We start from the raw sequence: 14694 nt of genomic DNA on the forward strand, positions 1-14694 counted from the left end.
CCAGGAGCGAATCCCTGGGAGGTGATGCAGAGTTGCAAGTAGGTTCGAATCTTTGTCGTCGCCAATGTTAGATCCGGGCATCTTAATGTTGTCCTTCAATAATTAGACAAAAGACTGCAGGGAACGATCAACAGGTATTTACTGAATGAGGGTTCAAACTGCAACTGACTGTACAGATCACTACTCAGGTTTATATACAGGTGTAGGAGCTGTAAAAAGCAGTTCTCCCCCTTAAAAAATAATAATCAACTTTATTGTCATTGTTAGTGCACAAGTGCAGTACAACAAAATGTAGGCTTGCGGCTCCCGAGAGTGTACATTTAGATTAACACATTTAAACATTCAACATTCATTTGGCTTGTAATACATTAACATATAAACATAATAAAGTGCATTGACAGATGTGCAGGCTTTAGAGTTTATTTGTGGAGTTCAGTAGGATGACAGCCCTGGGAAAGAAGCTGTTCCTAAATCTGGTCGTTAGGGTGCGAATGCATCTGTAGTGTCTCCCAGATGGCAGGGGGGCGAACAGACTGTGGCTGGGGTGGGTAGGGTCTTTGATGATGGTCAGTGACCTCCGTAAACAGCGTTTCTGGTAGATGTTCTCTGGTCGGTAGCCGGGTGCCGGTAATGCGTTGGGCAGTTTTGACTACCCGCTGCAGGGCTTTCTGGTCATAGTAGCTACAGCTGCCATACCATACTGTGATACAGCTCGTCAGGATGCTCTCTATAAAGGTACATACATTACACCTCCCAAAACCCCTTCGCTTCTCTTTCCTCCTTATGTGGCTCGCGTCAAATTTTTGACTGATGATCAATTCCTGTGAAGCGCCTTTGGGGCGTTTCACTACGTTAAAGGCTACTTTTAAGGGAATAATTTTACAGAGCTATTGGGGAATGGGTAGGGCAGAGTGGGACTAATTGGATTGCTCTTTCAAAAGGGCCGACACAGGCACGATGGGCCGAATGTGCTGTATGATTCGATGACGATACGGAGCCATTCTCCCAGTTGGGAGAGTCGGCATCGTCGGGAGAAAGCGAGAGAAAACCTTTTTGCTTCAGTTTGTGGACCATCTTCTTGTTCTGAATGTGCTGGGTCCCAGATGTGTATGTTTGAAGATGATTGCAACCTTGTTAACATGAAAGAAGAAAAGCAAACAAACTTTGGCAAAGCTTTTGGACATTGAGAGTGCATCTTGAAGTAATTGCTCATCAGAAGGTGCTGTACAAATGGTCTGAGGGGGGCCAAGTCTATTACAAGAGAGATGTTTGTTCAGTAGAACTGAGCACTCCATATTTTTTTAATGGTGTGTGTTCTGTAGGTCGGGCAAAAGGAGATACAGCAACATAAAATAAATTGGGTTCCCAGATAACCTGGAAAACACATGGTCAAGTGCCAGAGTTAATTGATAGCAGGCTCCAGGTATCTGGTGCTACGTCAGCTTTGCTGGTATAAGGTGGGTATTTGGGGGAAGTATCTGCAGTTTTAACCCCTTTACACTTTCCATATTTCTGTAGTTTGAACAGACACGGAAGATTCTTTCTGATCAGCCACTAAATTTTTTTGGCCTCCAGAAGAAGAGCTGAACAGGTTAACGAAGCCTTGCGCTGCACTTCACTTGGTCTTTTGCGGCGTGACTTGGGTGTCGGCCTTGCGGGCAGTGGGTCGCACTCTCGCCTCCGAGTCAGAAGGCTGTGGGTTCGAGTCCCACTCCAGAGACTTGAGCACTGACGCTCCCAGTGCAGTGCTGAGGGAGTGCTGCACTGTCGGAGGTGCCGTCTTTCAGATGAGACGTTAAACCGAGGCCCCGTCTGTCCCCTCGGGCGGGCGTAATAGATCCCGTGGCCACGATTTGAAGACGAGCAGGGGAGTTCTCCTGGTGTCCTGGCCAACATTTATCCCTCAACCAACACCTAAAACAGACAAACTGGTCATTTATTTCGTTGCTGTTTGAGGGGGTCTTGCTGTGCGCAAATTGGCTGCCGCGTTTCCTACTTCTTCTCCTTAGGCAGTCCCTCGGAACCAGGGATGACTTGCTTCCACATTAAAAATGAGTTCTCAGGTGACCGCTGAGTCCAATGTGGGACCTGCAGTCTCTGTCACAGGTGGGGCAGACGGTGGTTGAAGGGACGGGTGGGTGGGGTGCTTGGGTTGACGTGCGCTCCTTGCGCTGCCTGCACTTGGCTTCCGCTTGCTCACGGCGAAGAGACTCGGTGTCAGCGCCTTCCCAGATGTTTGAGGACCTGGCCTTCAAACACTCTCTCTTCCTCAGGCGACCGAAGGCTGCACTGGCACACTGAAGGCGGTGTTGGACTTCGTCGTCGACGTCTGCCCCACCATTACCACAGTGACTACACTTCAAAAGTACTTCAATGGCTGTAAAGCGCTTTTAGGATGTCCTGAGATCGTGAAAGGCGCTAAAGAAATGCAAGTTCTTTTAGTAGAGCCTACCTCATAACCTTGCAGTACTGAGGGAGACTTTGAATAAAAATGACTGGATATGAGATCATTAGTTCAAATCCCAACATGGCAAGTTGTGAAATTTAATTGAATAAATCTGGTGATTTTTATTTTTTATTTTTGAGGGAGCAGTAGCACCAGAACATAACCGTAAAAGCTGCCGGATTGTCGTAAAATCCTGACTCGCTCACTAACGTCCTCCTTCTTTCAAGGTAGAGGACCTGCACCTGTTTTCTGGTTTGGCCAGACTCCAATCCCACACTACAAAGTTGGCTCGTAACGCCCGCCAGCTAGGAATGGTCAATAAATGCTGCTTCGCCAGCGTTGCCCGCATTATAGAATCGTACAGCACAGAAGGAGGCCATTTGACCCATTGTGTCTGTGCCAGCTCTTTGAAAGAACTGTTGAATTAGCCCCACTTAGGACTGAGATGAAGGTGGTGAATCTTTGGAATTCTCTGCCCCAGAGGGCTGTGGAGGATCAGTCGTTGACCGAGATCGATAGATTTTTGGGCACTAAGGGAATCTAGGGATACGGGCAGCAAAGTGGAGTTGAGGCCGAAGATCAGCCATGATCTGAACAGTGGAGCAGGCTCCAGGGCCTGTATGCCCTGCTCCTATTACTTATGTTGAGTGTTGGCATGTTAACCTACACCATGGAGTGTGAGACTCTTGTCCTAATCTGAGCTGAGGCGCGTGTTGGTTGGAGGCTGTGGCACCCCCTGCTTCCCCCCCCCCCCCCCCCCCCCCCAAGTAGGGCAGGAGGAGGCAACAGAACATGCAGGTGCCCTTGGTAAGTCTCTGGCACCTGTTGGTGGCTATTTGCAGGGACACATTGGTGGTGGTCTAGTTTTGGTTTTCTTGGTTCCAGGAATGAGGTAGACAAATGCGAGGAATGAAATTACTAAATTTTAACTGGAACCTCCCCACCTCACCTTTTAATGAGAGAGCACCAATCTTTCTGTTGAAGATAAAGTCGAACCAATTAAATAGAAATAAAAACTTTCCTAAAAAAAAAACCCCCCAGAAAATGCTGAGAATACTCAGCAGGTCAGGCAGCATCTGTGGAGAGAGAAACCGAGTTAACATTTCAGGTCGATGACCTTTCGTCAGAACTGGAAGACGTTTGAGATTTAACCGTCTTTTAGCAAGTAGAGAGCCTGGGGGAAAGCACAAAAGGGAAGCTCTGAGGAAAGAGACGTGGCTGTGAAAACCAGCTTTAGTAGATACCTGATCAAACGCGAGAAGGGAAACCGCAAGCAATGAAGGTGAACACGGTGGGAGTCAGACGGAAATCCCGCCTGAGAGGGGAGCAGAACTTGTTCGAGGTGGGGCGTTCCCGGAAGAGAAAGCGGGAAGAATTTCCTGCTGGGTAGTCGCAACGTTCTAATCAAGTTCCCTTTTCTCCCCAACAGGCTCGCGACTTCCTACACATGGGAAAGGGAATGATGAAGGACTTGCGGCGCAGGTTGCCTTTGTACCTGTCGGATTATACTGATGGTGAGTAAACGTTCGTTTTATGATTGACCTATCAGCACTTCAACCACAGCATTACTACTGCCGAGTCAGAACACATTGAAGTGTGACGGGAAGAAAGTATGACGCCTCCGTGAAGTGTGTGCTATACACGAGGCGTTTTAATGCATCGCTACCAGCTGTTCAGTTCTTAATGGTGAATTGGAAGTTTTGTACGAACAAATAGTGACCACTAGTCATGAGAACATAAGAATTGGGAGCAGGAGTAGGCCATATGGCCCCTCGAGCCTGCTCCGCCATTCAATAAGATCATGGCTGATCATCTACCTCATCTCCACCTTCCCACCCTATCCCCATATTGCTTGATTCCCTTATTCAAGTACTATTTACTAGGGACACGGTATTGGGGCTTGCCCTGGGACCAGGGAGCACTGGGATGGAAGTCCAGGTTCCAGTAATACTGACATGGGATGAGTAAGTTGGTTCCATGATCTGGGAGGGCTGGATAGGGAGATTCTAAACACTGGGGCAAGTATTAATAGGATCTGAGATCACTGGGAGAGAGATCCTGGAATCTAGAGGCACTGGAGAGGGGAGGCTTCAGGGTTGGAGATCAGGAAGTTTTGGGAATTTAGTTTTGGGGATCGAGAGCGCTGAAGCGATCTTGGGATCTGGGAATGGATGGGGAAAGTCTGTGGAGGTGGGGGAATGGGTGGGTTGGGGTCCAACAGGACCCGAGGGGGGAGGGGTTTTGGGAGCATGAAAAGGTAGGACCAAGTCTAGCAGTATTAGGATTGCTGTGACCTGGCAGTAATGGGAGGTGCAGCGTCCAACAACCTTTGTGGGAGTGGGCCCAAGGAGAATGGAGCCCAAGCTGCCATTGGCCCTCACCCCCGCCCACCCTACTGATGGCTTCTGACCCCTCCCCCACTGACATCCACAGCCATTTTAGTGCATTCAGATTCCCCATTGCCTGACCCTTCCTGTCTTTATCCTCCAGCCTTTTGATGAAAATTATGGGGTAATTTCCTGATGTACACTTCTGGAATGTCCCAAGTGTGCAGAAGCTGGAAATTCAGAGCATTATTAAGAAGTGTGCTGATTTAATACAGGCGCATCGATAATCAAACAGAAATTACTTCATGAAATGGTCATTGTTCATGCAATTTCCAATTCCATAAACCTCAACAACAACAAAATGTTCAGAAGAGAGATACTTTGCATTGAATTTTCAGATTCACAGAATTCTTTGTTCACAAGTTGTTCATGAGGATTATTAGGCTTTGAGCACAATTGTTAATCCATTGATCATAAACACAAATTCACTTGCCTGAAATGGGAGCTTTAACAACTTAATCTCCGGTTTCTTTCAAATTGTTTTGAGGGGGAAAGCAGAATCTTTCAAATCATCAGAAGGTTCCCTTCTACCAAAAGACTTGCATTTATATAGCACCCTTCACACCCTCAGGATGTCCCAAAGCCCTTTATAGCCAATGAAGTACTTTTTGAAGTCTAGTCACTGTTGTAATGTAGGAAACGCGGCAGCCAATTTGCGCACAGCAAGCTCCCACAAACAACAATGTGATGATTGACCAGATCATCTGTTTTTTAGTGATGTTGAGTGAGGATAAATATTGGCCCCAGGACACTGGGGAGAACTCATAGAAACATAGAAAATAGGAGCAGGTGTAGGCCATTCGGCCCCTCGAGCCTGCTCCGCCATTCAATGAGATCATGGCTGATCATCCAAACTCAGTACCCGGTCCCTGCTTTCTCCCCATATCCCTTGATCCCTTTAGCCTTAGAAATATATCTAACTCCTTCTTGAATATATTTAATGAATTGGCCTCTACTGCCTTCTGTGGTAGAGAATTCCACAGATTCACCACTCTCTGGGTGAAGAAATTCCTCCTCATCTCTGTCCTAAATGGCTTACCCCTTATCTTTAGACTGTGACCCCTGGTTCTGGACTCCCCCACCATCGGGAACATCCTTCCTGCATCTAGTCTGTCTAGTCCTGTTAGAATTTTATAAGTTTCAATGAGATCCCCTCTCATTCTTCTAAACTCCAGCGAGTATAAGCCCAATCGACCCAATCTCTCCTCATAACATCATTCCTGCCATCCCAGGTATCAGCCTGGTGATTTCTTTGCTGCACTCCCTCCATGACAAGAACATCCCTATTAAACTCCCCTGCTCTTCTTCAACATAGTACCATGTGATCTTCTACTGGAGAGGGAAGTTTTCTGTTTTAACGTCTCATCCGAAAGACGGCCCCTCCGACAGTGCAGCACTGCACTGGGAGTGTCGGCCTAGATTTTTGTGCTCAAGCCTCTGGAGTGGGACTCTGCTTTCTGACTCCGAGGTGGGGCTGCCACACACTGAGCCACGGCTGACTCAACTTTAACTCCTGTTGAAGCACAGCTTGCATTCTGGGAAATTCGGCAAAACTGGGCACGCTCCGGATGCAGAGAACGCCATTGAAACTGTTGAGTTGAAGCCCAGGCATTTGAGAGGCACTGAAGCCTTGCGATTAAAAACCTTTTATTGCAAAAGACAACTCGATGGGAAAATTTACTAGCCTCATTCTGAAATATTGGGAGGGGGTGGGGTAGGGCGGCAGGGGTAATTGTCACCCTTCGCTTGGGTGTTAATTTGGAGGAACAGGTCACCCGCCCATTGTAGAACCCGCCTGATGTTTGTTTCCAATCAGGCTGGTTCTACAAAAGGTGGACAACCAGGTTACTGCCCAACTGTGGAGATACAAATGTCCCCTCTTTTTTCTTTTCCCCCACCACCCCCCCCCACCCCCCCCACAATGTAATTATTAAGGCTGTATATAGTGACGCCACAAGTCACCACCAGAATGGAGATAATTGAAAATGAGAATTTTCGCGATGAGGAAAGATTGGATAGGCTGGGGCTGTTTTCTTTGGAACAGAGGAGGCTGAGGAGAGACCTTTATTGAGGTGTATAAAATTGAGGGGCCTAGATTGAATGGATAGGAAGGACCTATTTCCATTAGCAGAGAGGTCAATGACCAGGGGGCATAGATTTAAAGTAATTGGTCAGAGGTTTAGAGGGGAGTTGAGGGGAACTTTTTTCACCCAGAGGGTGGTGGGGGTCTGGAACTCACTGCCTGAAAGGGTGGTAGAGGCAGAAACCCTCATCGCATTTAAAAAGTACTTGGATAGGCACTTGAAGTGCCAAAACCTACAGGGTCATGAACCAAGAGCTGGAAAGTGGGATTGGGCTGGATAGCGCTCTTTTTCAGCCGGCTCAGACCTTCTGTGTCGTAAATGTCTATGATTGAGTGTCATGGGTAATTCCCCTGTCGGTCACTGCTGCGAGTGACTGAGATCGACTTTACACACGTGATTTTGTATCGTGCAACTATCCACCTCTCACTGCATTTTGCTGAAGAAATCACCCGGCTGTTATCGGGAGACTTTCAGTCATAAGTTCTGTTTGCTGTAGTTTGCACCGACTCTTTTATAAAAAAAAAAAAAAAGACGATAGCAAAATACTGCGGATGCTGGAAATCCGAAATAACAACAGAAAACGCTGGGGAAAAACTCAACAGGCCAGGCAACATCCGTGGAGAGAGAAACTGAGTTAACGTTTCAGGTCGAAGACCCTCCTTTGTCAGAACTGGGGGGAAAAAAAGCAGGAAGAGGGATAGATTTGAAAGCAAGTGGGGGCTGGGATGAACGAACAAAAGGGAAGGTCCGCGATGGGATAGAAAGCAGGAGAGATTAAGAGACATTGAGATATTCAAGGAACAAAGGATGGCTCTAGATGAAGTGTGAATGGCGCTGGCAGAATGAAGGACAGCTGCCACGTGGGAGGGAAGAAAAAAGCCCAGACGAAAGTGTGGATCAAATAGACTCTGTTTGCTGTAAGACCCACCCAGCCTCCAACTCACTGGCTGACACCGTGGTGTCAACAGATGCAGCAAATTATTATTTTGTTTCTAAATGTGAATGACATTTACTGAGGTGGGTTAAAAACGCAGATGCAAATATTTCCAGAAAGCACTTTTGAGTTTTTTTTTGGGGGTGGTGGAGAATGACAATGCAGTGCCACCTAGTGACAGAGCAAGGAATTGTTACAAGTCAGTGTTGTTGTCAACTGGAATTCCTGTTAAAGCCTCACCTAGTGAGTTACAGCTAATAGTTGGAGTCAAACGCCTTCTATGCATCTTGTTTTTTTAACTTTTTTGTAATTCTCCTCCATTTGAGGGAGGATGCAGAGAAACTCCAGTACGATTTGGACAGGTTGGGTGATTTGGCAGATGCAGTATAATGTGGATAAATGCGAGGTTATCCACTTCCGTGGCAAAAACAGGAAGACAGATTATTATCTGAACGGCAATAGATTGGGAAAAGGGGAAGTGCAACGAGACCGGGGTGTCCTTGTGCACCAGTCGCTGAGTAAGCATGCAGGTGCAGCAGGCGGTTAAGAAGGCAAATTGTATGTTGGCCTTCGTAGCGAGAGGATTCGAGTACAGGAGCAAGGATGTCTTGCTGCAGTTGTTCAGGGCGTTGGTGAGATCACACCTTGAGTATTGTGTGCAGTTTTGGTCGCCTTATCTGAGGAAGGATGTTCTTGTCATGGAGAGAGTGCAACGAAGATTCACCAGACTGATACCTGGGATAGCAGGAATGACATATGAGGAGAGGTTGGGTCGATTAGGCTTCTATTCGCTAGTTTAGAAGAATGAGAGGGAATGCAATGAGACCAAACGCAGATTGGGTGACTGCTTTGCAGAACACCTCCGTTCAGTCCATAAGGGTGACCCCGAGCTTCAGGTCGCCTGTCATTTTAATTCACTGCCCCATTCCCACTCGGACCTCACCGTCCTTGGCCTCTTGCATTGTTCCACGGAAGCTCAACGTAAACTCGAGGATCAGCACCTCATCTTCCGATTAGGCACTTTACAGCCTTCCGGACTCAACATCGAGTTCAACAATTTCAGATCATAACCTCGGCCCCATTACATTTTTATTTATATTTTTTATCCACACCTTTGTTTTGGTTTCTCTCCCTCTCCCACATGGCAGCTGTCTCCCATTCTGCCAGCACATTTCACACCTAATCCAGAGCTGTCTTTTGTCTCCACTAGCCCTATCAAGTCTCATTTTGAATACCTCTCAATGTCTCCTCTTTTGTTCTCTCCCAGCCTGGCCTCTTAATCTATTTCATTCCCTGTGCCTCTTTAGTCTTGATAAAGGGTTTTGACCGGAAACGTTGACTCTAATTTGTCTCCACGGATGTTGCCTGGCCTGCTGAGTTTTTCCAGCATTTTCTGTTATTTCGGATTTCCAGCATCTGCAGTATTTTGCTATCGTGACCATATATCTTGCTGTTTACAAATTAGCTGCCTCATTTGCTGATGAAACCATGACTAAACTTAAAGTGAAGTACTGTGGGGTGTCTAAAGGTGCTGTATAAATCCAAGTTTGTTTTGTTTGTTTTTGTTTGTTCTTTCCTAATTCCCTCAATTTCTAATTCCACTTGCCTAACTCACTATATTAACATTACTAATGTTATCTGCCTCCACTCCCTCCCTGGGACATTTCACCGTTCACTTTGTGATTATAATACCTAATCTGTCCAGTCAGTTTCAGACTCCTCTCTCTCCTTTTAAGATGCTCCTTAAAACCTACCTCTTGACCAAGCTTTTGGTCACCTGCCCTACGGTCTCCTGATGTGGCTCGGTGCCAAGTTTTTGTCCGATTGCGCTCCTGAGAAGTGCCTTGGGATTTTTTTCACTGTTATAAGGCGCTATATAAATGCCAGTTGTTCTACTCCCTCCACCCTCTTGTACGCAGAGCCACACAACTTAAAAAGCATTCGTTCTAGCAATTCACTGCAACATGATGCAGAGGGTGAAGTTCCTTTCTCTGTGGTTTTGTCACGTCACCCCTGAAACCTTAACCCATCGTTTTCCCTTTCAGATGCTGATCGAATGCTGGAAATCTAATATAATTCAGTTTGTGCGACGCCAGCATTATTTTAGTGATGGTGCTGGATCAAGGCTATAGATCTGGTCTTAAGGTTTTTTGAGTCTGGTTTTGAAAGTGATGATATTGACTTGTGTGGAAATGCCTGTCTTGACCTTTGCACTTTGCTTTTGCTGCAGGTATAATTGGTCGCAATAAATCCATCCGGAAGTACATCACCACCATCTTGTTTCTGTACTGCATCTGCCTGCTGCCAACGATAGCTTTTGGTTCTTTGAATGATGAGAACACCAGAGGATCGATAGGTAAGATCTCCAAAGCTGGTTTTGATCAATAGGTGCTCTCGACCTCCCTTGCTGCCTAATTGGAGTTTTATCGTTGGTGAGAAACTGAAGTCAAAATGCAATGTCCCACCAGTGAAGAGCTGCACCAAGGTTGAAAGGAATATGCAAGAATACATAACATAAGAACTAGGAGCAGGAGTCGGCCATACTGGCCCCTCGAGCCTGCTCCGCCATTCAAATAAGAGCATGGCTGATCTTCGACCTCGACTCCTTTCCCGCCCAATCCCCATATCCCTCGATTCCCCATGAGTGCAAAAATCTATTGATCGCTGCCTTGAATATACTCAACGACTGAGCCTCCACAGCCCTCTGGGGCAGAGAATTCCAAAGATTCACCTCCCTCTGAGTGAAGAAATTCTTCCTCATCTCGGTCTTAAATGGCCGACCCCTTATCGTGACACTATGCCCCCTCGTTCTGGACTCTTCTGCTAGGGGAAACAACCTCTCAGCATCTACCCTTTCCATCCCCCTCAGAATCTTCTATGTTTCAATGAGAATCACTTCTCATTCTCTCTCTCTCAAATCCAGAGAGTATAGACCCATTCTATTTGATCTCCTCATGGGACAACCCTCTCCTCTCGGGAATCAATCTAGTGAACCTTTGTTGCACCACCTCTAAGGCAAGTATATCCTTCCTTGGATAAGAAGACCAAAACTCTGCACAGTACTCCAGGTGTGGTCTCACCAAGGCCCTGTACAGCTGTAGTAAGACTTCCTCACTCTTGTACTCCAGGCCCCTTGCAATAAAGGCTAGCATACCATTTGCTTTCCTAATTGCCTGCTGTACCTACATGCTAGCTTTGTGTTTCCTGTACGAGGACACCTAAATCTCCCTGAACACACACATTTAATCGTTTCTCACCATTTAGAAAATATTCTGTTTTTCTACTCTTCCTACCAAAGTGAATGTTCACTGTCTTGTGAGGTTAGAGAGGTTTGATGCCAAGCCCACAGGTTGAACGAGGCAGTTGATGATTAGGGGAGTTCCAGAGCGTTAAACTCCTGGGAATGATGAAGTTCGAGGAGCAGTAGGCGGTGCAGTGGGATAAATTTTGCAACACTTGCACAGGACGTAGAATCGGACTCTGGGCAAGATTTTCATTCAGGAGTCGGGTGGGAGGCGGGACTACAACTTTCGGGGTTGTAGTCCCGCCTCCATTGAGATGCGGCCAATCCACGCAATTATAACTTGATTGACTTTGTTGAGCAGGCTCAGCAGGCCAATTAAGGGCCACCCAGCAACAGGTGACATCACAGACTGAAATGTCATCTGTCAAGAGGTTTTGACAGATGAAATATCAGCGTTTCACAGCTGTTTGAAGCTGTCAAACACTGATAGTCTTCTAACCTGAGTCCTTCTCCACAGACTCGGTTAGAAATCTCTCCTGCACAGAAAGCTGCAGCTGTCACTTTTTGACAGTTTGCAGCCATTCTGCTTTCTGTGCCGGTGAGATAAGGGACTCCCAAGACCTAAAGGATGGAAGGCAGAAAAGGTATGTAAAACTTATTTAATCACTTTAGACACACCAAACACACTTACCTTTGCACTCATGCACACATCACTCACCTGAACACCGACATCTCGACCCCTCCTAGGCCTTCAACCCGACGGCCCGCCTCCTCTAACTTGGCGTGGTTTGGAGCCGTCGGGAATCCCACACTTTAACCTTTAAAAATAGGGATTAGGCTAAAAACTACCTGTTCACAGGCAGTTAATAGGCACTAATCCCTTCCCGCCTCGGATAGGCGGGTCCCAGTGCGGGGCGGGTACCCGCCTCCTTTGAAACTGGCATGGAGGCGGGTTTGGGTGCGTGATGGGGTCGGGACCCCTGATTTCGGGATTTTAACCCCCTGCACGCCTCCAATCCCGACTCCACATCCCAATGAAAATCCTGCCCTATATGTTGGTGCTTTCAATTCATTGCGTGCTGCATTTCTCAATGAAGACGCATGCTGCGCCGGTGATTGACGTGAGCCTCATTTCAACTCAAAATTGGGCCAGATTTTACCCGTTTTGCAAACCCCGTCCCCTCCATTTAAATAAAACTGGTGTATGGCTGGCTGACCTGGTCTTTGGTCAGCCTTTACCAGTTAACTTAAGTGTGTTTTGGAACTTTCAGTATTTGATTGCAAAGCTGGATTTATTTTTGACTTTTATGACGTCGTTTCATTGGTCCTTCACATGCCTGACATTTGGCATTGCCTGTCTCTTATTTATCACTTTAAGCTCGGCAGCCATCTTGCTTGCAGCTGCAGTTTCCCTTGTGGACAGCAAAGGTGTTGAGGGATGGGAATTCCCTTTGGGGGTTTCTTTGGTGCTCCACGATTTGATGGAGTAAGGTCACTTCACGAGAGCACCAGTACGATTTGGACAGGTTGGGTCATTGGGCAGATGCAGTATAATGTGGATAAATGCGAGGTTATCCACTTTGGTGGCAAAAACAGGAAGACAGATTATTATCTGAACGGCAATAGATTGGGGGAAGTGCAACGAGACCTGGGTGTCCTTGTGCACCAGTCACTGAAGGTAAGCATGCAGGTGCAGCAGGCGGTTAAGGAGGCGAATGGTATGTTGGCCTTCATAGCGAGAGGATTCGAGTACAGGAGCAAGGATGTCTTGCTACAGTTGCACAGGGCCTTGGTGAGACCACACCTTGAGCATTGTGTGCAGTTTTGGTCGCCTTATCTGAGGAAGGATGTTCTTGCCATGGAGGGAGTGCAGCGAAGATTCACCAGACTGATGCCTGGGATGGCAGGAATGACTTATGAGGAGAGATTGGGTTTATTAGGCTTGTATTCGCTAGAGTTTAGAAGAATGAGAGGGGATCTTATTGAAACTTATAAAATTCTAACAGGACTAGACAGATTAGATGCAGGAAGGATGTTCCCGATGGCGGGGGAGACTAGAACCAGGGGTCACAGTCTAAGGATAAGGGGTAAGCCATTTAGGACATAGATGCGGTGGAATTTCTTCACCTAGAGAGTGGTGAACCTGTGGAATTCTCTACCACTGAAGGCAGTGGAGGCCAACTTATTAAATATATTCAAGAAGGAGTTAGATATATATTTTAAGGCTAAAGGGATATGGGGAGAAAGCAGGAACAGGGTACTGAATTTGGATGACCAGCCATGATCTCATTAAATGGCGGAACAGGCTCGAGGGGCCAAATGGCCTACTCCTGCTCCTATCTTCTATGGTTCTAAGAACGGCAGATGCCACCAAACCACAAGGGGCAGGGAGATGGGCATTTACAAATGGCTACTAATGTGGCGCACTGGAAGGCCGACGAATCATTCCCCCTCTGTGTTCCGTCACAGAAGAGAAGGTGGAACTGCTGCTTCAGTTTTTCTTTTTCAAGCCAAACTTCCACGAGCAGCAGAGATATAAAAAAAAAAACACACACTTTTTGGCCTGGAATTTGCGGTGGGTAACAACAGCGAACATACAGCACTCGCTGTTATTACCCCTTTGAAACTGTCTGCAAATTCAGGATATAACGTGTGCGCATATTAACGCAGAAATCCTGAGGTTGCAGTCAGTCATTCACTGCTCCGACACTGGCTGCGCTGTGGAGCCCTAACCCGGAGTCGGAAATCCATGCAATCGGAAATCCGTGGAACTGATAAACTTGGGGTTTTCCGCGATAATATCGCTACTAAATACCCCATTAAATGTTGAGCCTTGTTGGAATAGGTGTGACTGGGGTTTTAACAGCCTCTATTGATTTGGTAAACAAACATTCTGGCCCTGAAGATCTAATTTTTATATTTGTTAATTATGATAATTACAATTTAAAAAAAACTTCAAGCGTGTTCATGATATTTCAGCTTTTACCTTATCCCTGTGTGAGAGTCCCAATCTTTATTTCGCTCTCTAACTTTACAAAAAAAGTCCGGATAAAAGCAGCTTCTCGTTTCCTGTCTGAGTTCTGCAATCTGATTGGCTTCGTAGACCGCTTGTTGACGCCACAGCAGCATCGCACTAGGAATTCCCATTGCAGAGCGCTGAAATCAATTGAACGTCAAATATGGCAAACTTTTCGCCACAGCAATCTCTCTGGGCCACTTTCTTCGGAGCCGGCGACGAACGCCTTTGCTTCTCTGCCAACCGCAAATTGCAGGCCGTTAATTCTCTGGATGTGGGTGTCGCTGGCACATCCGGAATTTATTGCCCATCCCTAGTTGCCCCTTGAGAAGGTGGTGGTGAGCCACCGCCTTGAGCCGCTGCAGCCTGTGTGGTGAAGGTGCTCCCACAGCGCTGTTAGGGAGGGATTTCCAGGATTTTGACTCGGCACAAGGAACGGCTGATATATTTTCAAGCCTCTAAATGAGCTCCTGAAGTGGCAGCAGATAGAAGTTCAGATTTGTGCTCCGTTCCAGTTAGACATTGTGGCCTTAAGAGCCGGGCAAGTTAAAATTCTTAAATTGGATATTTAGAACGCAATAAA

General features: G+C 46.8%; 1 protein-coding gene across 2 annotated transcripts in view; it reads left to right on the forward strand.

Annotated features, from left to right (window-relative positions):
• The window catches only part of slc4a11 (solute carrier family 4 member 11), a 165959-nt gene that overhangs the window by 118762 nt on the left and 32503 nt on the right, over window positions 1-14694 (forward strand). For both annotated transcript variants that reach the window (XM_085975597.1, XM_085975598.1), the window contains 2 exons: window positions 3876-3960; window positions 10082-10207. In XM_085975597.1, coding sequence (XP_085831723.1) covers window positions 3876-3960; window positions 10082-10207 — 211 coding nt within the window. The remainder of the gene's footprint in view (window positions 1-3875; window positions 3961-10081; window positions 10208-14694) is intronic.

Source organism: Somniosus microcephalus, chromosome 2 (genome assembly GCF_052327205.1).
Source record: "Somniosus microcephalus isolate GS21.2 chromosome 2, FLI_Smic_1.0, whole genome shotgun sequence".
Classification (NCBI taxonomy): domain Eukaryota; kingdom Metazoa; phylum Chordata; class Chondrichthyes; order Squaliformes; family Somniosidae; genus Somniosus; species Somniosus microcephalus.